The sequence below is a fragment of the Neurospora tetraspora genome (genome assembly GCF_033439725.1).
Source record: "Neurospora tetraspora strain CBS 560.94 chromosome Unknown B0H65scaffold_2, whole genome shotgun sequence".
Classification (NCBI taxonomy): domain Eukaryota; kingdom Fungi; phylum Ascomycota; class Sordariomycetes; order Sordariales; family Sordariaceae; genus Neurospora; species Neurospora tetraspora.
Window position 1 is genome coordinate 6,619,765 of NW_026944384.1, and position 21,047 is coordinate 6,640,811.

At 53.7% G+C, this 21,047-nt stretch overlaps 7 protein-coding genes across 7 annotated transcripts; 2 read left to right on the plus strand and 5 right to left on the minus strand.

Annotated features, from left to right (window-relative positions):
• Positions 1 to 415: 415 nt before the first annotated feature.
• B0H65DRAFT_421114 (dynactin subunit 5) lies at positions 416 to 1,071 on the plus strand (the record flags this gene model as incomplete). Its single annotated transcript, XM_062824321.1, has 2 exons — positions 416 to 690; positions 753 to 1,071. 2 exons carry the CDS (start codon positions 416 to 418, stop codon positions 1,069 to 1,071), a joined length of 594 nt encoding a protein of 197 aa, XP_062685419.1.
• An 83-nt stretch (positions 1,072 to 1,154) lies between these two features.
• Positions 1,155 to 2,604, minus strand: B0H65DRAFT_144980 (uncharacterized protein). The gene has a single exon (XM_062820989.1). The coding sequence runs from the start codon at positions 2,401 to 2,403 to the stop codon at positions 1,288 to 1,290; it is 1,116 nt and encodes a 371-aa protein (XP_062685420.1). The 5' UTR covers positions 2,404 to 2,604; the 3' UTR covers positions 1,155 to 1,287.
• Positions 2,605 to 4,543: 1,939 nt separating this feature from the next.
• Positions 4,544 to 4,900, minus strand: B0H65DRAFT_440921 (uncharacterized protein; the record flags this gene model as incomplete). Its single annotated transcript, XM_062825491.1, has 1 exon — positions 4,544 to 4,900. One exon carries the CDS (start codon positions 4,898 to 4,900, stop codon positions 4,544 to 4,546), a length of 357 nt encoding a protein of 118 aa, XP_062685421.1.
• A 1,714-nt stretch (positions 4,901 to 6,614) lies between these two features.
• B0H65DRAFT_507399 (uncharacterized protein) lies at positions 6,615 to 9,132 on the plus strand (the record flags this gene model as incomplete). Its single annotated transcript, XM_062828136.1, has 2 exons — positions 6,615 to 8,088; positions 8,138 to 9,132. 2 exons carry the CDS (start codon positions 6,615 to 6,617, stop codon positions 9,130 to 9,132), a joined length of 2,469 nt encoding a protein of 822 aa, XP_062685422.1.
• A 2,231-nt stretch (positions 9,133 to 11,363) lies between these two features.
• Positions 11,364 to 14,357, minus strand: B0H65DRAFT_145084 (uncharacterized protein). Its single transcript, XM_062820991.1, has 3 exons — positions 12,233 to 14,357; positions 11,825 to 12,172; positions 11,364 to 11,776 (listed from the first exon to the last, which is right to left on the minus strand). The coding sequence occupies exons 1-3, from the start codon at positions 14,130 to 14,132 to the stop codon at positions 11,514 to 11,516; spliced, it is 2,511 nt and encodes an 836-aa protein (XP_062685423.1). The 5' UTR covers positions 14,133 to 14,357; the 3' UTR covers positions 11,364 to 11,513.
• A 1,758-nt stretch (positions 14,358 to 16,115) lies between these two features.
• On the minus strand, positions 16,116 to 17,531 carry B0H65DRAFT_547104 (S-adenosyl-L-methionine-dependent methyltransferase; the record flags this gene model as incomplete). Its single annotated transcript, XM_062829489.1, has 2 exons — positions 16,116 to 16,563; positions 16,624 to 17,531. 2 exons carry the CDS (start codon positions 17,529 to 17,531, stop codon positions 16,116 to 16,118), a joined length of 1,356 nt encoding a protein of 451 aa, XP_062685424.1.
• Positions 17,532 to 18,684: 1,153 nt separating this feature from the next.
• Positions 18,685 to 20,397, minus strand: B0H65DRAFT_144999 (uncharacterized protein). Its single transcript, XM_062820990.1, has 3 exons — positions 20,112 to 20,397; positions 19,435 to 20,056; positions 18,685 to 19,342 (listed from the first exon to the last, which is right to left on the minus strand). Exons 1-3 carry the CDS (start codon positions 20,202 to 20,204, stop codon positions 18,798 to 18,800), a joined length of 1,260 nt encoding a protein of 419 aa, XP_062685425.1. The 5' UTR covers positions 20,205 to 20,397; the 3' UTR covers positions 18,685 to 18,797.
• Between the last annotated feature and the right edge of the window lie 650 nt (positions 20,398 to 21,047).

A 21,047-nucleotide genomic window follows, 5' to 3' on the forward strand; every position in this document is an offset into this window, starting at 1 on the left:
TTCTCCGACTCCATTCGCTCACCGCAGGTCTTGTCGAGATCCATCACATCCTGATCACACCTGTTGGGCTTCAGGGTTTCAACATGGTCTCGACTTGGTGAAGAGGAGCAACGAGTGGAAGACGCGGAACTGACGATAGCGAATCGACAGCGGTCTTCAGGGGACCCCGCCTGTGTCCGCCGTGCGGTCCGCAATGAGTGGCCCAAGCTCCTCCAGCTGGCCTTGCATGATCGACCAATCAAAGGCTGAGATTTGCTTAATCCCTGTCTGTCAATCGGCACTTTGTTCCGTCGCTGTCAACGCCAAACCGTCAAGGTGCCCTCTGCCTGATAAAGAAATTGTCAACGAAAAGACCAAACAACAACACCAACAAACAGACACAACACCAAACGAACCACACAGACAAACCGCCATCATGTCGCGACGACCGCCCAGAGGAGAATACATCGAGACCGACACCGGCAACAAGGTCGCTCGCAAGGCCACTTTGGTCGGCACCCAAAACATCATGCTCGGCGGCAAGACAGTCATCCAGCCCGACGTCATGATCAGAGGCGACCTCGCCAGGACGATTCCACCAGCCCAGTCCGCGTCCGGCGGTCCAGCCAACAACACTGCCGTTGCAATAGGCCGTTATTGTTTCCTGAGCAAAGGTTGCATTCTTCGTCCGCCGGGGAGGATGTACAAGGGGTATGTCTGCTTTTCTCTCCTTCTCCAACAGCTCTACTGTTTACTAACTCTCGGGTTACCAGCGTCTTCACCTTCATGCCCCTCCGCCTCGGCGACCATGTCTTCGTCGGCCCCGGTACCGTCGTCCAAGCTGCTCAGATCGGCAACCACGTCCATATCGGTGGTAAGGTCGTCGTTGGCGAGTTTGCCATCATCAAGGATTATGTTAAAGTCCTCGACGGCTCGGTTGTCCCTCCGAATATGGTCATTCCCAGCTTCAGCATCGTTGCTGGTCAGCCGGCGCGTATCATTGGCGAGATTCCCGAGGGAGGAATCGAGGCGTTCGAGCTGAGAGATCTGTACAAGACGGTGGGAAATAATCCGCAGCCGACGGCGTCCTGAAGACGGAGGTGGTCGCACTTGGAAAAGCCCGCCATCTTGGCCATGACTGCTCTCCAGGACAAGAGATATCAAAATGTGCCGCGCGTGGCGGCCGCGCAAACGATCGCGCGAGTGTAGTGCATACCCAAGGTGTTCAGACATTGAACCAAGCTATCGTATGTATTCCTCTATATACCCAACATTCGATCTCATCATTAACACCATCTCCTCCCCAGTCTAGTTCGCATACGCACTCTGCGGCACATTCTTAACACCCGCCCTCTCCAACACCAGAATACTCTCCGCATTCGCCCTCACACTCTCCTCCAACCTCGTCCAGCCCTCCTTCTGTCCCACCCTCTTCAGCAACTCCTCCGCCCTCTGGTTCGGCACCTCCGTCTGATCCCACCCTTTCCTCTTCGGCTTTCCCAACTTCTCCTTCCTTTCAGGAAACATCTCCCCCAGCAACCGCGCCACCTCCTCAAAGCTATACCGTCCCCCAAAAGCAAACAACCTCTCCCTATCCACCTTCGGACTCGACGCCAGCGCAGCGACGTACACCTTGGCCATATCCACACAATCCACAAACCACTGCGGCTCCATCAGGTCGATAATAGCCATGTGCTTGTTCTCCCAGATCCAATGGACCATGCCCGGCGTGCTCGGGATTCCCTGGTTCTTCGGATCAAGACACTCTCCAAGAACAGTATCAAGCAGCACGGTATTGAACGCAAAACCAGGCTTCTCGCGCTTTACCCAATCCCAAACACCCTGCTCAACAAGAGTCTTAAGCGCCATGAACCCCGCCATACCCTTCTTCTTCGGATCAACATCCTTATCCCTTGCCAGGGCGATAGCCTCCTCATTCCAACTCTCCTCTGTTAGGGTCACCTTCTTACTAGCATCAGGCGTCCAAACAGCCCACGCCGAAGAAGTAAACACAAAACTTTTGACGCTCCCCTCCCGCTTAGCAGCCTCCAGCAAACCAACCTGCCACTCCAACTCCTTCTTAGCAGCTTTATCCGGCTCCTGCGTAGTCAGGTCCGTGGCTCCCACGCAGTGCACGATCCCCGCCACTCCCCTGACGGCGTCATCCCAGGCGTTGGGGGCCGTGACGTCGGGGATCTCGAAGAGCTCGAATCTCCCGGGGCCTTGGTGGCGGTGGGAGTAAAGGGTGGTGAGGTAGGAGGTTTTGGAGGCGGAGCGGACGGTGCCGCGGACGCGGTAACCTGCTGATAAGAATTGGTCGGCGACGTGCGAGGCTATGAGGCCGTTGCAGCCGGTTACGAGGATGAGGGAGTCGAGGGGGATGGAGGGGTTGGTGAGCGAGATCTTGGAGTTGGAAGGGGACATGTTTGAGGCAGCTTGGTGGTGATGGGGGACTTGTCGGTCGGGATGCGAGCTGTGATCGAGTGAGTGGGTTGTGATAAGTCTGGCGGTTTGCGATGGGGTTTGCGAGAGTTTGGAGTGTTACGATGAACCAGTTGGAAGGCAAGGCAACTAAGGGATTGGGAAGATGATATAGGTACCCAAGAAAGAAACGGAGAGGGATACCTACCGGTAGAGGAATGCTGGCTTACAAAGAACCCTCCTCGGGACTACTCGGACACCGGACAACCCCGAAAACGAGCCCGTAACGGACTGTATATCGGACTACGTGTCGGACCGTCTGCTGCGTTCCTGCCGGTACCCGCTTCTGTCGCACGCGAGACGCGCCATGCGGTGTCGTGTAGCTCGGTATTCGGAACGGGAAGCATGTCGATGCAATGTCCCTGGGACAGCTCTGGGACAGCTGGCGGGTGTTGGTGTCGTCTGAGCCCCGCTGCGTCAATCCGGCTTTGTCTTGACTTCACATTTTGGAGAGCTTCTGGAGATCAGCAACTTGACAATCACGGGAGAGCGAGTATCGGGTTACAAGTGATTGGAAGCGAAGGGTGATTATATTCTTGGAACAGATTGGCCGTTACTGTGGTGAGCAAGCAGCTCTCAAGTGGCCTGGTACAGGGATTGCACTTCTATCACTCTTTCCCCAGATCCCTCTTTCATCGTCTTATCACCTTGTATTGAAGTTCACCAAACAGTTTGCAGTCTTGTCGTCCGGCGATAGAACATTTTTCTGGCTGACGCTCGGTACATCCACAAAAGTCTTCGAAAACATGCATGTGAGAGTCATGGACGAGCGAAGACAATGTTCACTTCGAATATGATGTACAACCTGTTACTCGCCAGGGCTTGAATCGCCCGGGTTTTGAACATGTTCTCGTGCCCCTCCCAGCTCTTGATCAGCCATCGGTCTTGTGCCTGGCCATGGCCTTCCTTCCTGTCATCAGTCTACTGTCTGGTGATTCCCTCTTTCCTGGACTGGCGATTTGTTCCCTGTACTGGTGATGGCCTCTTCCTCGCAACGGGGGGTGCCTTCCCGTTTATTTCCTGGGCCTTTCTTCTAGGCCTTCCTGCCTCGGATGCATCCTGGAATCTGCGGGCAGGTGCAAGCAACCGTACTGGCAGGTAGATGGCGGCCGGGCACCCATTGGTCCCGAAACTTTTCTCGCTGTCCATCATCCTTCGTCCTCCCATTGACATGCCATCCGACTGAAATCACCGAACCGCTCACCACGGCATCACTGCCCGTGGGGGCAAGCACGGAGCAAGGTATGTGGAGGGATTCTGCCCAAAGAAGATAGCCTGTGCCGTCACCTTGTAACGAACAGTAATAACTCTTGTTCCTGTCTGACGGCGCATCTGAAATCTGTTAGATGAGGTTACGATGTACAAGACGCTCTGGAAAAAAGGGAGCAACCTGGCTCTCCCGGAGATATAGACAAATGAGAATCGAGAGAAGCTCTATGTTGTCCGACGATCAGTTATACACCAGTAACGAACCACCAGATACCGCGCGAGCAAGCTCAGCAAAGCCCGTCGGCAACAAGAGGCTCAAACCCACCGCGGCAACAGACGTCAAAACAAGCTTCTTAGTCCGGTCCTGGTCCTCCGACCGCAAAGGCCTTTTGCCCCGAGCTAAGCAACGGCAAAGGCTTCCGTCGCATGCCATGCCATGCCATGCCATGCCATGCCATTGAGGTTTCCACATCGACCTTTCCACATGGGCCCTTCGGGAGATGTTCAACAGACAAGGTCACTTCAACGGTGACCTACGGTCTTGCCCGCGCCTGCGGCTAGAGCCGCGGCTGTTGGTTGACGTTGGCAGTTGGTGGTTTGTCTCATTTGCCGCGGTGGGCGCTTAATTGCACGTTTTGGTTTTCATTCCTTCCTCGAGCTTGTCGAAACTTGGGTTGAGGACGACCATCCATCACCGCTCATGTGATGAGATCTCAACTTCGCAATCCCATCTTGCGCGGGTGCGCTTCCAGTCGGGCCCAGGTGTGGCGGGTTCATTATCACGACAGCGAACTATCGACGGAACGTGTGCCTTCATACTGTGACGGCTCTGTGAGGAGAGAGATCTGCCAATGATATGGCTCATCACAGTGTGTCAGTGGTGATGCATGCCAGGGGTGGTGTGTGATGGGCCAATGGTGCTGAGAGGTGAGGATTTGGCGTCGTAGCCACTGTGAAGAGATGGTGTGCCAAGGGTGCTTAACTGCAGAAAGGATAGTGTGCGTGAGGGGAGTTCACGCTGTGGGTGCTTGGTGTTGAGAAGTTGATGTCGGAACCAGAGGTCTCTGTTGTGTTCAAGATCACGACCTTTTGAATGAAGGAAAACATCGATGACGATGAGGTTGCTGCTGAGCACTGTCGCAGGCGGCAGGCAACAGAACAAGGTGCCGCCAACAGCGCTGGACTTCCCCCGCACATGGAATTTCTTCTCTTGGCACCATCCAACAACCATCTTCTCACAAACTCAACTCCCATCGTCACCTTTTCTCGTTGCTCATATAGCAGGCGCTTTATTATCGAGACGCGACCGTTGACATGAAATTGCTCGAGAACACAGCAGTTCAGCTCGTTGCAACTACCCGCAGGCACAGCTGTCGCTGTACACAGTATGGACGAGGACGATGCACCGCCACGGTGGGCCATCGCGACTTTTCTTTGTTTTGATTGGTTATCCGGCGTAGCATCGCGGTTGGCCAACCAACCACAACACTCTGTTAACCACCCACCCAAGCCCTCGGGATTGAGCTAGCATCCAGTTGTCTGTCGTGTACAATGTCACTGACTCTCGCTTGCTCCAGTGTCTGACTGTCAACGCTGTGCTGCTCTACAACCCACTGCCCGGGCATGCCGGGGCGCTGTTCGTCCACTATCCGCCAGCTCGCTGGAATGCACTGTGGGACACGAGATTCCGGGGAAGCTATTCAGACCAGGGACTCCCCTTCCACCCGCGCTTGAGGATATCCCACTTGGGACTACTGTAGGGTTCCAACATGGCAAGATTTGCAGGTGACGATGGCCTCGTCCTGCATTGAATCCCAATGAGGGTGATTCGGGGCCTGGCCTGGAGCGGGACTAACAGCGGCTGTTCCCTTTGACATGCCAAGGGGAACTGGGTGCTCTTATTCTCGAAGCTGTCCCACGCTCTCACAGTGGTGTTGTGAAGCCCAGAGGACATCGGCAGCCTGGTCAATGTGTGGTCTGGCTGACATTCTTTTTCTGTTTGTTGGTTGATCGACCTTCTGCAGGACGTCGTTAGTGGAGCAAGGGATTTTCTTACGGTGTCGTCTGCGTGGTGACCCTAGTCCACGCGGGGCTCTTGTTCGCTGAAGAGAGATGGCAATGCGTTCCAGCCTGGCGATAGGACAGAGCCGATGAGGCCCCGGACAGACACGGCTCGAGATTCAGCAGAGGCCTTCGGTGCGAACGGCACATCCTGAGTTCGGGTACGGTGAACAGCCGTGTCTCTGGCCAACGAGGTCGGTCAAGCCAAGGGTCGAGGTTCAAATTTCCCCAGAGTCCCTCGTCACCCCTCGTCACCCCTCGTCAACAAACTTGGGAATTATGCATGTGGAGGGAACATTTGCTTGGGCGGCCAACCAGTCAAAACCTGACCAACCCCTGCTTAGCGCTGGCGGCGCGACCCTATGGATTGGGCACTCGAGCTCCCCAATGGCCCCATCACTCACTGCCTCACATGCTGGGGGCTCGCTCTTTTCTTTCGCGGCGCCAGCGACGCAAGGCCGGGGCTCTCAAATTAACCGGGCTGATTTGTTCTCTTCAGTTGGGCCCCCTCCCGCTTCGTGGTGGACCGTGTCCGTCTGTCAGTCTCTCTTCTCTCCTCCAACGTCCGTTATCTCCAGCCCTACCCCGAGCCTGCTCCAACGTGCTGGCGACACCTCCAGATGCATTTGCAGTTTCAACGACTCCTTTCCAGAAGACTCCTTGTGTTCGAGTGATTCCAGTTTCTTCGCTTTGTATCATCATATTCTTAATATTTCTGGAGTTGCAGGGAGCCCTAGGAAGTCGACGCGCGAACGTGTTTTAAGGAAGCCGACGTGGTGACCATTGTTACCCCGCTCCGTGCATACAGCAGACCTTTTCTTTGTTCTCACCTCACACGGCAGAGACGACACTTCCAACACGCAACCTTTGTGGAACGGGGAACAATGAGCAGCGGCAAGGGCTCTCCCGAGGCTCTCTCGTCCAGGACTTTTTCATCACCAAATTCATCGACAGCGACGCTGACGGCAAGCAACCTCAACGAGAGGAACGAGAGAAACGAGAGAAATGACCGGATTGCTGCCTTAAGACGGGATTCAGGATCTTCAAATGGATCAGCACAGGCCCTTTCGAGTATTGATGCGAGGCTCAACCTACCACTCGTAACCAATCTTCTCGCGCCCCAGAGGGATGATGTTCCTGACACGCCAAGTTCGACCATTGTTGAGTTCGGCGATACAGACAGGAATCACTTTCCGTCGGCCGCAGAGTTGGCCGACACTGTTTTTCGCACACAGCATCGCGTCCGGAAAAGTCGGTCGCAATCGCGGACACGACCTGAGCATGGCAGTATCCGGGATCTCAAGCAAGAACGTAGCGCGAGCGTTCAGCGCAGCGGGACTCCGACTGGCTCAGCGAGAGACAGGTCCGAATCAACTCACAGCAAAGCGGCAAGCCCTAGCTTGAGGGGGCTACCGACCGAGAGAAGTGCGGCCACTGAGCGGGAACTGGCCAAGAGCAGGGTCAACATGTATTTGACCCAACAGCAGTCGCCCCAAAGCCCAGAGCCCATTGTCCAAACCCCAATGCAGCAAACACCTTCAGACCCTGATAAGGAACTCCTGCTGGAGAACCGCGGCTTGTATCAAAGAGTTGCCGCGCTGCAGCGCATAGAGCGGGATCTGCTGGCGGAGAACCAAGAGCTGCTGCGTCAATTCAACCAGCTGAAACAACACCACGACGTGCGCCGAAAGCAATGGAGGGATCAACTTCGCCAAAGAGAGAGGGAATACGAAGCTCGCATCCATGAGCTGGAGGACCACATGTTGCAGCTTGCCATTGCCAACCCAACGAGAGTGGCACCCGTTCAGACCGACAAAGATATTATTCATTGGTTTGCTGAACAAGAACATGCCCGACGCGTTTGGATACAAGACTATGCGCATCGCGGTCACAATCGTCTCTGCGAAGGCCTTCACCCACTCCAACTGGCCGAGCTATGCGAAGGCGTCAAGGAGTTTGTGAAGCTCAATGAGGACAAGACTCTCCCTGAAGAGCTTCCCACAAACAGCAGCGAGACGACGCAACTCCTTCTCCAAGGGTTGCTGGCAGACTTTATCTCCACCGAGATCCTGGCTTCCCCATTCTGGGTGTTTACTGCCATCTCCGCTGGGACACTCGAGAGCCCCAGCGTCCCTCACCCCGGCACGGAACCGATTGCGACAAGTTTCCGCATGGACTTGAGCTTATTCAACGACATTGCTCCTATGCGACCCATCTACGCCCCTACTCCTGGCAGCCCGCACTTTCCTCCACCTTTGATCACTTCCATGTTGCCCCAAGCACTCGGAAACGCCGCGTCTGCTTTGGGCTTGCCGACGCAGACCCAGATGGAGAATCTCTATCACATGCTTCTGAGTGGTATATCTTGCTCCTCAATCCTAATCGAGCCATGCTAACAATTCAACAGCTCAAAAGCAATACGCGGATGTGACCGTTCACGATTGGCGAGCGCAGCTTATGAGGCTCCTCGCCGAGAGTGGTATGAGCATGAAGGACCCCTTGGACGCGGCCAAGAACGAGGCCAGGCGCATCCTCATCGAGTCCAGACTCAACTACGCCCGCAAGCTCAAGGAAAAGTTCCTCGGCGGTCCCGCCCGCTTCCTCCTCGGTGAGCAAGATGCTGCCGGCATCGGAAAGCTTGAGCGGCGTTTGCATGACCTTATCGACGAGACCCTCCGCTTCTCCTGCCGAATCTGGTCACGCCCTACTCCTCTCCGGCTTCACGACCTCGGCGACCTCAAGGACCAGAAATTCACTTCTTCTCATCCTTACATGCGCCTTTGCCATGTGCAAGCCCCCCGCGGCATGGAAGAGCAGCCGCAGCAGCCGAAGAAGACGGACTCCAGCGAGAGGGAGAAGTCCCCGCCGGGGTATCATGACGGACGACCCGTGATCATGGTTCTCTCCCCCGCTATCGAGTCCATTGTAGACAGCAGCAAGGACAACAGAAAGGGCACGCCAGCAATGGATGAGATTCCCAAAGTTTGGGTTCGCGCTCGGGTGCTTGTTTCCTCTCCAGCGCGCGCTGCGGCATTGAAATCCCTCGGTCCCATCAAAATGGCTTCACCACCACAAGTCACAAGACACAACTCCGCCCCTACTACCACCGCGACCACGACACTAGATAAAACAGGATCTGGGTCGCCGGCGGGTGTGGGTACACTACCAGCTACCCAGTTCACCCGGAAACACTCGTCACCGCCACATTCGTCTTCGTCATCGCTGGAAGAAAATTCCTATACGCCGCCCGGGTCGACGAAGACCAGTTCACAGACGGTATCGATGCCATTTGCCAGTCAGCAGATTGTGTCACCATTTCTGAGGCAATCGGTGTCGCCAAGTAAGATGTTCGGGGTGGACGGGAATAAGATTGATAGGCAAATGGATTTGCCTATAGCTTGATGATCTTTCTGTGTGATGGGCAACGGAGTTTTGGAGGGCAATAGGCGGAACATGTATGCGATGACTTGATCGATTTATCTCTACCGGTTTTATCTATGCATTTTTACTTCCTCTTCTCTAAAGGCATGTAAGCTATACTATACGGCGTTGCCGCCTTTTTTTGGTTTTTTTTGTTTTTACTACCTAACTACCTCTTGTTATATCTGATGAGCAGCGAGCAGCAAGCGAGCGTTTTATTCCTTCGACAAAACAAAAATCCAAACCTTGCTACGATACTTCTTTCCCAGCTATTTCTTTTTGTTGGATCATAATCCGGAAAATTACGACGGATGGCATCAAGAGAGAACATTGTAATCACAACTTTAAGTTCGAACTTCGAAGCGAGTCGAGGACTCGGATGGCCGGATGAATGTCGAATGTCACGTGTCCTCGTTCTCCCCCAGATAGGAAGAACATGAAACGGGCAGTGCAACGACGGCACAGGGTGGGAAAGACATTTGAATGGATGGAAAACTGTACTGGGCACTGGCTGCACTTCGCTGGCTGAGGCGCAAGACGCGGGGACCGGGATGGGCACGAGTCGGAAGGATGGTGTGGGCGTTGGATGGCTGGAATTAATTGTACGCTACCTGCCTAACCTACATCTATGGACGTGGAGTTTAAGCGGCTGGAAATTCGAATTGAGGAATTTTGCACATGATTCCGTCTTTTTTTCTTATTTCCCTGGAAAATTTAAGGAACATTTGGTTGGCATTTGTCCACTGTCAACGGGAACGCAATACCGAGCCACGTAGGAGTCACTGCAGGCTCCTACGCTCACAGTGAACTGAAGCTGAGTTGTTCACTGTACCGGATGCTGAAGGTGAAGGAAGTGACAGAGCGAAGACCGCTCCGATCGACCACAGCAGGTACAATGACTGGAAGCGAGGTGGCATCCAACCACGAGAAAAGCTGGCTGAACCTGCTGGGGAAAAATTGGAATGTCAAGGCGAGAAGATTGGTGATGAACTGCATTCAATGAACTCGGAACACGCCCAACGAAAGAACCCAAGAAGCTTGGGGATTCGAGTGTCTCGAGTCACGGCTATGACGGACAACATACATATCGAGTGGAAAACTCGGGCAAAAATCTTAGGAAATCCCCGGTGAAGAATGCCATTCGCATCTACCACATTATAAACGGATTCAATCCCACAAATTTCCAGCTGTAGCCACTGTACCACAACATTTATCCCAATTCCACGGGCCCTCCAGTCGTGCGATGTCAACCGGATGCCCGCATGTTGTAGCTAGGTAGTAAACAACAATTGGACACAATTGCTGCATTTTCGACAGTAATAAGCAAGAATCGATGTAAGATGTTCGCTCATCTGACCATTTTCATCATTCCTCTGACATGGTGCTCGTTTTGACCTGTACAACACACCCAGAAACCGATTGACTGACAGTGGTCCCGGCGGGCAGGCTTTGGCAGGTCGTACAAAACTGAACCACATTCATCTGGAACTGACAGGCAAGGACTGCCTGGCTCCCACGGCTCCCTTGGACTACCTTACCTGGAGCATATTGCAAGTACATCCTTCGACTCATACCACACCCAATCGCACCTGGCAGCATGGCTCTGAATGAGCCTATGAGAACCCGGTAAACGTATCACCACCACCAGCGCCTTCGAGCGCCGTGCTCTGGGGCTTTGAGGCTTCTGATTGGTGTATGCGAAAATGCGGTTGGTTCGAGACATTAAAAAGCCACGGGCACAGGCCGGGGGTTTTGTACTGTGTGCCAGGGGCCTCAGGTGGCCTGGATGGAAAAGCGTGAGGAAGGTGGGAGGCAGTGGGAGGGCATGAGGGGGTCACTGGGATCACGCCTTGATTCAGGACAGAAGACGGGTTGGACGGGATGGCTCACATGGAATCTGGAATTTTGAGGTACGGACACTGGGCGGTGAGTGAGAAACTGCGACTGTTGGAATCAGGAATGGAAAAGATTTGTTTTGGTTGAGTGGTGTTGATGCCCAAATGTTCATCTTTTCCACAATATGGCAGTTCCAAATTCGATGCGAAAAGCTGCCGGTATTTCATGTTAATTCTTGATGTTCCAACTTTTAGTCTTGGTCGGAAAAATCACAGACGCCGTTCGTAGATGGGAAGATAAAGATGCTTTGTCATTTGCCTCACAACGCCCTTTTGCCAAGTTGCTAAAATGCAGTCGATATCCAACTTAGGACACGAGCGATGCAGTATGTTAAGAAGAAAGTAGAAGTGAACAAACGCAGAAGAAAAACTACCCGTAAATGACCCAGCCATGAACCCAAGTCCAACATGAACAAGAAAAACCCTGAAAACCCATTTTGATACCCCTAGTGCATCGTGCCTAGGTCATCACGGAAGAATCTCAACCGTCAACGTCTTCTTCCCCGTCCCCGGTGACACCACTCCCGGCGTCGCCACTCGCCTCGTCGGTGATCCTTGTGCCAGCGCCGGTACAGCTTCCACCACCTTCCTCTCAATCTTCTTCCCCATCCACACCCTCGCTTTAGACCACACTCTCTCTTTGTCACCATCCTCTTGTGCCCTTCGAACAATAGCAGGCTGCACAACCATCACCACCTCCTTCTCCTCCTTCTCTTTCTCATCTCCCTCATCTCCCTCCTTACCCTCCACAGAGGCATTCTCCACCGTCATCTTCTCACCATTCTCCCTCTCCTCAAGCGCCTCCAGTCCCAAAAACTCAACCTCCCACTCCCGACTCCACAACCTCGCACTGAACCTCAGCGCCAAATCGATTTCCGCCGTCAACACGCCCTCCAACTTGGCAATGCCCTTGGCGTCTACCTGGTCTTGCAGCAGGAAGCGAGCAGGACCGCCGAGGAAGCGCTCGGTGAGCTTGACTGCGTATTCCCTGCGGGCTTCGGCGAGCAGCCGACGCTCTTCGGACTTGAGAAGGGAAGGGTGCGTGGGGTCGTGGACCAAGCCGCCGGTGGCGAGGATAGAGATTAGATGGGAGCGGAGGGTTGGTGTGGCTAGGGGGGTGGTTTGGACTGTTTGGGTGGTGAGTTAGTTGGGAACATTGAGGGGACAAAGGGGAAAGGGAAACGTACTTTTGGAAAGGAAGTTATGCATGCTGTGAAGATCTCCCTCGCTAGGCAGTCCAGCTGGGAGCACTCCCACCGGTAGTCCGGGTGTTTCGAGCTCCAGTCCTGCCGACTGCAAACTCATTACCGCCGGCGGTGCTTGTCTTGGGCTCAGCGTAGCGACAGACCGCGCTGTTGCCGGCTGGTTATGATACACCTCTGCTACGCCGACGGGAACGTACGAAGCCGCTGGCAAAGGGGGAATGCACTCCCAGGATGCAAGATCCATCCTGAATCCCACTGGGGACAAGCTGCCCGGGCGGGTGAGAGTAGGGCTGGTCAGCTCTGCGAGGTCGTTACGCTGGAGGGCGTTGAATGCCCAGAAGGGAGGAGACAGGGCTTCGGAGGTGATGAAGTTGGCGAGCATGGCGTAAAGAATGAGGTGGGTGGTGTTTTTGCCGCCATTGTTAGCGGAGTCGAGGAGTTCGGGGGGTAGTTGCCCGTCTTGGGTCAGGCGGATGAACTTCCTGACGGAGCGGAGGAGTTCTTTCTGTTGAACGGGGTGAAGCTCGGCGATGCGGTTGAGGTTGCGGTGGGCAAAGTCCTCGACCCAGGAAGTCCAGACTGCGGTGCGGGTTTCGAACCAGGTGGCGATGTCGGCATCGGAGAGGACGAGGCCTTGTTCTGGTTCGGGCTTGAGGGCCTTCTTGGGGCTGATCTTCTCAAGCTCAGCAATGCGAACGTCGCGCTCGGTGAGTTGCTTTTCTTGTTCGGAGACCTTGACCTCAAGCCGGGAGATGGTCTCCTCCTGCTCGGAGAGGTTGTCCTCATGCACGTTGATCTTGTGCTCGAGCTGAGCGATGTACTGGTCTTGCTTGGTGAACTTCTTTTCTTGCTCGGCAAGCTTGGCTTCGAGCTCCTTGACGCGGGCTTCGTGTTTGGCTTCTTTGTCTTTAAGCATCTCCTCCCACGCGCGTTCCAAGAGGGACCGGTCTTTCTTGGCTTGGGCAAATTCCTTCCTGGTTGCAGTGAGCTCATTGCTGATGCTTTGGTTTTCGGCCAGGAGGTTTTCCTCAGCACGCCTGAGGGAGGCGAGTTGCTGGTGAAGACTGCGGTTCTCAATGGCGAGCTCTTTGTCTGGGTCGCCGTTTGTTGTGTTGCTGATGGATGCTAAGAAGCGGCTGACTCGGTCATTGATGCCCTTGTTGCCGAGCTTGCGAGCAAGCCCTCCATTCTGCTTTGGTGTGATGGGTGTGACTGGCGAGATGATCTCATCGGCGGCGATGGGATCCACCTCATCTTTGGTGGTGTTGTTGTTCTTTGCATGGCCGTGCTTGTTACGGGCAGTCCATAGCTTGAAGATGTGATCTGCTCGCTCTGCCGCCGTGCCCTGAAGGGTAGGGTGCTCTCCATATTCGACGATGGTCGAGCTGGGCGTCTCGATGGCTGGGCTGATGGGATATGCCGAGTTGGGAGCAGGAGTAAGTGGGTGGAGGTAGGCCGGAGTAGCTGGTGTAGCCGGTGTCGCAGGAGTGAGCGGAATCGCATTGGGGTGGGGAGTAAGCGTGTGAGCATTGGGTTTGGGGGCGGGTGCCGGCGTCAACGGGCCGTTGGGAGCGGGAGTCAACGGGAATTGAGTGCGGGGATTGCCAACAGCCGGAGACAATGGGATTGCCGTGACAATGCCAGGCGATCCGGGAGACAGAGGAAGTGCGGAAATGTTGGGGGTTGCCACCTTTGCCGAGTTGGGGGCACTGCTCAAAGGGGAGTTTGTCACCACCAAGGTCAACTTGGGACCTCTCAAGGGTGAATTTGGACTTCTTGGGCTTCTCATGATTGGCGAGTTTGCCGGTAGTTGTGCGGTGGGGGAGGCAGCGGACTGAGCCTGCGGCAAAGCCGTGACAATGGGGGTCGCAGAGGCCATCATGATATGTGGTAATAAAACAATAGTTAAAAATGGGGTATAGTGAGAAACAGATACGATGATGGTCTTGTTGCCGTGGTTCGGCGATCCTGCACCAAGCTAGATAGGTGTGATGATACAGAACAATGATGAGTCTCGGCGCGAAGCTCTCACAATGCTGACTTCAAGTGTGAAGTTGAAGCTGAAAACAAGAACAACTTCGAGAGCGTGCTCGCCGTGAGCGAGCCCAGGCTTACATACTTTCTGGTGTCAGTCAGCTTTTTGTGATAACAATAGAAGAAAGCGGCCCGGTCAACATGGGGTTGCAGGGGCTTCTACCGGGGGATAGCGCGGACTGGCTCGCAAGCTCACCCACCCCCCTGTCCGGCGCTTATTCCTCAACGCCATTGGCTCCCGCAGTGTCAACACCACTTCCATTGGCACTCTTCACATCAGGCAGACTGTGTAGGAAGCATGCCCAGCATGGCCGTGAGGACCTCAGCGGGCTCTCAGCGTGCTCTTAGTGGGCAGAAGGGCTTGACCCCTCCTATGGTGCCCTTGTCGATCAGTTTCTTCCAGCGGCTTTACCACTCACTCGGGAAACCATCTGCAAATGTCTTGCTCTCACTTGCCCTTCTCGAGCCTTACCCCGTACGGCTTCAACTGCTTTCGCCTTAATGCAGGCCACTCCATCCGGATCACATCATGACCAACCCAGTCGATCGCCTGGGCTGCTGGGCGGTTAGCCAATAGTGCCAATATCATACGCCTATGGGCATACCCTTCCCAGATCACAGTAGACCAGAGCGAAGCGCAGGTGGAGTATGTCCAATAGTCTTCCAGACTCGCATGTCATCTCGTTCCTGGACGCGCAACAACACCAGAAGCAAAGAATCGAACCAGCCCTTGTGCCTGATCTGGCCTGGAATCAGCCATCCTGTATGGTAGTGGGTGTGGTAGGAATCCAAAAACATGCGCCGATCTGGAGATGAAACTGGTCCGTTTGGAGGGTCATCGAGACATCCATCTTGCGGTGAACCAAAGCGTGGGAAGTGAGGGTCTAGATAGCAGGTTTTGTTTCAGCTTAGGATAAGCGAGGGCTATATCTCACCTGATAAAAACCGTTGAACTTTTCTGTTCTTCGTCGGATTAAATACTCCATAGCCCTTTGGCGTGTGGATGTCAGCTCTGGTCAGAAACCAACGTCGTGACCAGCGAGCAACCTTCACGATCCACCTCGTCGCGCTTACCGACTCGGGAACCTATCCAGAGCCGGCCACATTTGGGGGCCCTTTGATCTGCGGCGGACGGGCCAAGGCATGTTAGGGCAAGGCACAAGTTCCCGGTGCCCTACTAACGGTCCTCGGCTCCATTTCCTTGGGGGAGTTAAGCTAGCCATCATCATCTTGTGATTGGAATAAGCGCGTATGAGTGCGGTTGGTAGAGTTGTTGACATGGTGGAGATGATAGGTGATGGCAGCGTCGAGCCCAGGTCCTAGGATGAAGATGTTAGTACCAGGCCAAGACTGATTAAGGAAGGCTGACAAGTGTCGGGAATAGCAAGATGCGAGTATAAAGTCAGCAACGCTCCCAACCTCCATTAACATCCAAGTACTGCCCATATATACAACTCGGCCCCACTCCTTGGACGACACACTTCCAGCTATATACACCACCAATCCTCTGCTTTGCTAACGCGGTATGTCCTTCAGACTTTTCCCTATATATGCTATTTCATATTAACGACAGTGCCTCCCAAACATGCTATGCAAAACAAAACAACAGCAAATCCAAACAAATCCCACCTCCCTTGAATTCCTGTATACCGACCAAACCTTCGAGCTGATGCGCCGCGACGAACATTCCCGACGGATGACGTATCTGACACAATGCTGTTGCCAATGTGGTGTCAGGCCCAGGTCTCCTGAGGCTTGGCCGAGAAGCTTGACTCGACATCCCGACGATGACAGCATCATGTCTCATAACCCCCCAGCTTCCGCATGCCGTCTACTGTGGCTTCTGCGCAAACCAGAAGTAGTAGTTGAAATACCGATGCACCCTCGGATTATCCAACCCCTTCCTAGCCTCCATCATAATCATCTCCTTCTGCACCTGATCCAGTCCCAGGGCATCAAACGGTCTGCCCGCCAGGGCCTGCATGATCTCCAGAATGGCCATCTTCTGATACATGCCGACCAGCCTGAGCGTCTTATCCTTTGCCCAGACGCCAATGGGCACCTTCTTGACCACACACTGGATGTTGACGAACCCGGCGTCGGCAAGGTATTGCTTGAGGATCTTGGGCATGGTGATGTTCATGTTGAACTTGGCAAAGGCTTGTTGGGTCAGGTCGTAGAGGACTTTGACTGGGTCGTCGGCGGGCATGGTCTCGTCGTCGCAGAAGACTTCGCAGTTTAGTTCTTGGAATTCGATCCAACCGCCTGGTTTGAGGGCTCTGTCGACATCACTGTTAGCGAAAGACACCATCTTGTAGGGATGAGACAAAAGGACCTACTCCATAGCATGCCCCAAAACCACCGGCAAATTCTTCAACACCGTCGCCATAAACCTAAAATGCGCATAATCCACCTCCCCCCTCATCAACCACTCCTGCTCACAATCATCCACCAAAAAGTCCACATTAGGGGGTACCCAAATTGGCTGAACAGGAGAGATATCCATTCCCCTGACCCTAGCCATCGGCCATCGATCACCGGCATCAATCGCCCAAATACCCGTTCCCGTTCCAATATCCAGTATATTCTGCGGATTCTTCCCGAGGGGCGCAAACGCCAGCTGGCCGTCCAGCAGCTCGAGAAGCATGGCGTGCTTCATGTCTTCGCGCGACAGCTCGGCATCGTCGTTGGGGATCGGATAGCGAGAGTTTTTGTAGGATTGGTAGCGACGCCCGTGCTCGTAGGTATGTGCGTAGATGGAGGAGGTGGCGGAGGTGCTGCCGGTAGAACGGGTTTCGTAGCCTTCGGTGAGGGAGAACTCGTCCGAGTCGGAGGCGTCGTCGTGGCCGGCGGCTTCTATGTTGTCGTGGTGGTGGCCATGGTGGCGGCCGTGGTGGCCGTCGTTGTGGGAGCCATTGTACGATGATGATGATGGAGCTGTCGTCGCTTGTTGCTCGTGGGTGGTGGTTGGAGCTAGGAGGGGAGCTTCGTGAGCTTCTTGAGCTTGCTGAGCTTGGGAAGCTTGTTGCTGAGGTGCGTCTGGCACAGTGTTTGAAGTGGTGTTTGCTACTTCATCAGCGGGAGCGGCTGCGGCGGGAGCTGACGTTGACGTCTCGACACTGTCCTCTGCAGCGGGGTCTCGAACTGCACTTGGTCTTTGCGCAGAAGTTGTGTTAGGCGCATTCGAGGTCGCAGTTAGAGTTGCAGTCGCATCGTTCGCAGTTGATCGGTCGCTGGAACCCGTCATTTTGGTGTGAAAGAATTTGGATCGTAACGATTTCATTTAGTTGTTCAGAGGAACAAAATGGTTGGAGCAAGGCAGGAGGATCAATCGGGAGATGGGCAGGAAGGGGCTTCCTTGACGTTGTCGAATTGGCAATTGCGACTCGAAATTGATATTGATTAAGAAGTCGTCTCGGTCTGTTAGTTCCGGTATCTTCCCTCTTTTTGTATTTCAGTTTCTGTAACACCTTGAACTTGTTAAATACCTTTTTCGATGAACAGACCGAAACAAAAGAAATGCATGTACATATCCTCAAGTTAATAACGTCAATATCAAAGGATCACCATCATCACTAATCAAGGGAACCCTCTCCCATGTCTCGCCAAAATCCAACGACGAAAAGCGGCCCGTCCCCGGCTTCACCTTCCTTGTTAGTTCATCTCGTGTCGTTTTGTCCTATTAGATGCTTGAGTATTTCTCTTCCATTTCCTTCCAATGGATTATTTTGGGAATTACACAACATTGTTGGTTGATGGACAACCATTACAGAGCATCCAATCTTACCAAACGTTGAAAAGTTTCACCACGTTGTAGTGTAATCTGCAACATCGCGTGGTAATGTAACATCGGCCATCCCCAAAACTGACCGGTGCCGCTTGAACCGCCAAGCGAACCGAAAATCCGCAGATCCCTTACATACGATCCTCGATCCTACGTCATTCCTCGAAGAACTCCGGATGCAAAAGTTGGGATATTCTTCGTCCCTCGATGTTGCGCAAACTCGATAGATTCGACAGACAATACGGGAAGTGGAGGATACTCGGTTGAAGACTTCGATTTCGGGCACTGAAGCAGCAAAAATACCGTTACACTCCAGGCTTCAGGGGATACATACACGAATTTACCAGACGGGTTAGGGTTTTGCGTATGGATCCGTACGGGTACCTGTATCGCTGTATGCATCGTATCGTATGACGACCTTTCCCATTTTCCCATCTTCCCTTTCTCGAAAGGTATAAGCCAAGTGCGAGAGTGCAACACCAAGGACGACATCTGTTTCATCATTTCTAATGTGTCTTATTCTCTGTGGGTGTACTAACTTCCTCTTCCCTCTCTTCCCTCTCTTCCCTTTTGCTCGCTTTCGCTTGCATATCTGAATCCTGTCATCTCCCCATCATATGCCATGTCCATATCTCACCCATACCTTGCGAGCCATTAACAATTCGAATCCAGTCATGTCCCGTCACGACCACCAAACCTCGGCTTCAACCCAGGGAGAGTCCAGGAGGCTCAAACACTCCTCCCATGCCCCTTCCTAACCATCAACATCTTCTCCACATTCGTCGCATCCATCGCCAACTCGGCCTCTTCCAGCGCCTGTAGCGCTGCCTTCGAACCTCTTTCCACCATATCTTTGTCGTACGCCGCAAACACTTCTTTCCTATCCGCTCCACTGTCTCTGATCGCCAGCAGAGCCTGCACATAGTTGTGCACATCAGTAACAGCATGCTGAAACCCCTGCCCTCTCAAAATCAGCATGGGATGTCCCGCATCCCCCGCCAGCGTCACCCTCCCGTCCCTATTACCAAACGGCTGGGCAATCCAGGTGCCCATCTCGTCGACAAAAGCCTTGGTGTGAGTGTCGTCTTCGGGCGTGGAGTCGACGACGACTTGGAAATCGGGTGAGAGGCCTTGCCAGGATTGTTTGAGGTAGCGGACGGCTTCGGGACCCTTGCGTGGGATGTCGGGCGTGGTGGAGAAACAGCCTTTCCAGATTTTGGACCAGAAGACTGTGTGCTGGATGTTACCGGGGGCGATTTCGTTGGTGTACTGGACTGTTTGTTGTGCTTGTTAGCCATTTGCTTGTTTGGTTTAGTGACGTTCTGGTGCTGTGCCATGACATGACCAAGAAAGAAAGAAAACGTACCTCCAAACCCCCCAACAGCCCCTCGACTCATAGCCATAGCGAAAACCGGATGCTTCTCCAGCACCTTCTGCACCATCTCCTCATCTTGGTAGTCAACGATACAAGTACCAATCATGAACCCGCTCCTCTTCACTTTCGCCTTCTCTTCTCCATTTTCTTGATCCGCAAATAGGATCTCCCGAACTTTACTCCCCGCCCCGTCTGTGCCGAGGACATAATCCGCCCACATCTCCTCCTCCTCCACCCCTTCTTCTCCTTCCAAGGTAACTTTCACCTTTTCCGGCTCTGTCTCAGTATCCAGTCTAGTCACCTTCCTCCCCCAGACGATGTCCAACCCCTCACTCAACACCTCCCTAAGTCCCCGCCTCGTAATCCTTCTGCTTCCCGGTACCGCGCTCTTGAAGAGCATATCGCCTGTTTCGCCATTATACATAGGCAGCGTCTCCGCCCACTCGTCAAAGTTGAGATGAGGGTTGCAAATAGCCTTGTCAAATTGGGAGAGGATGGAGGAGGGAAGGAGCGAGGAGAAGATGGGCAGGGCCCAGTGCAGGAGGATGGTCCAGTCACGGGGGCGGAAGTTGAGGTGCGGTTCCGAGTCGTAGATGAAGACTTGGAAGCCGTGCTGCGAGAAAGTTAGTGATCCGTTGGAGAAGGAGAGGGGTGCGGAAGAAACATGCCTTTTTGAGGGCTTGAGCTGTGAGAAGGCCGGTGAGGCCGGCGCCGATGATGACGACTGTTGGGGAGGGGTTGGAGTCTTTTGGCGCTGCCATTTCTGCTGTTGATACTAAGAGGTATCTGTAGATGAGTTGTTCTAGTGATGGTATCAGGCCGGAAGAACGTAGACGGGAAAATTGGCGAAAAAGGAAAGTTGAAGATCGGAAAGTTGTTTTTGTACACTACCACTTGGCGCAGGTTCAAGTGAAGGCAGGTAAACCGGTGAATGGGATATGGCTCGCTTTTGGAAGGATATCTCAAACGGAAGAAGAGTGATATATATATATGTATACATATGAGGAAGAACCTTGGTGGCTACCTATCTCCGGCCCTCTAGCCTTGCTAGTCCCGACACCAGGGAAGTGACCTTTCCCACAACCCGCCCGTAACGCCGACGACGAGCCGATGAGAAGGTCAAGGTCCCGGTTCGGCGGTGGATCGCCATGAGTGGTGGTCTATCGGAAGGCCTGGTATCGGTATGGCGGTATAGACTCCAAATTCGGTATCGATTAACCAGAAGACCAAACGACATCCATGTACCTTGTGGAAGCTCCACCACGGAAACTGAAGCACCGACGGCGCCGACGCAGCCCGCTGGTGGACGAGGTGGATTTTGTGCGTTTCAACACCTTGAAGATGACGCGGTCACGGTGCGATGGTGCTAGTATCGCCGATGATATATCCGAGCTTTACAAGTGGTGGTTGGAAAGTTCATGATTGCAAGCGGAAACGACGGAGACTCGGTGTTGATGATGCCGAGGGTGGCAGACGGTTGAGGAGTAAAGTCGTGACATCCAGTTGCTTCGCGATTCTCATTGTTTTGTGATAGTGCGTAGTTCAATACGTTCAGTTTGAGGAGGCGTGCCGAAGAATGGACAAGAAGATCGGAAAATGGAAGT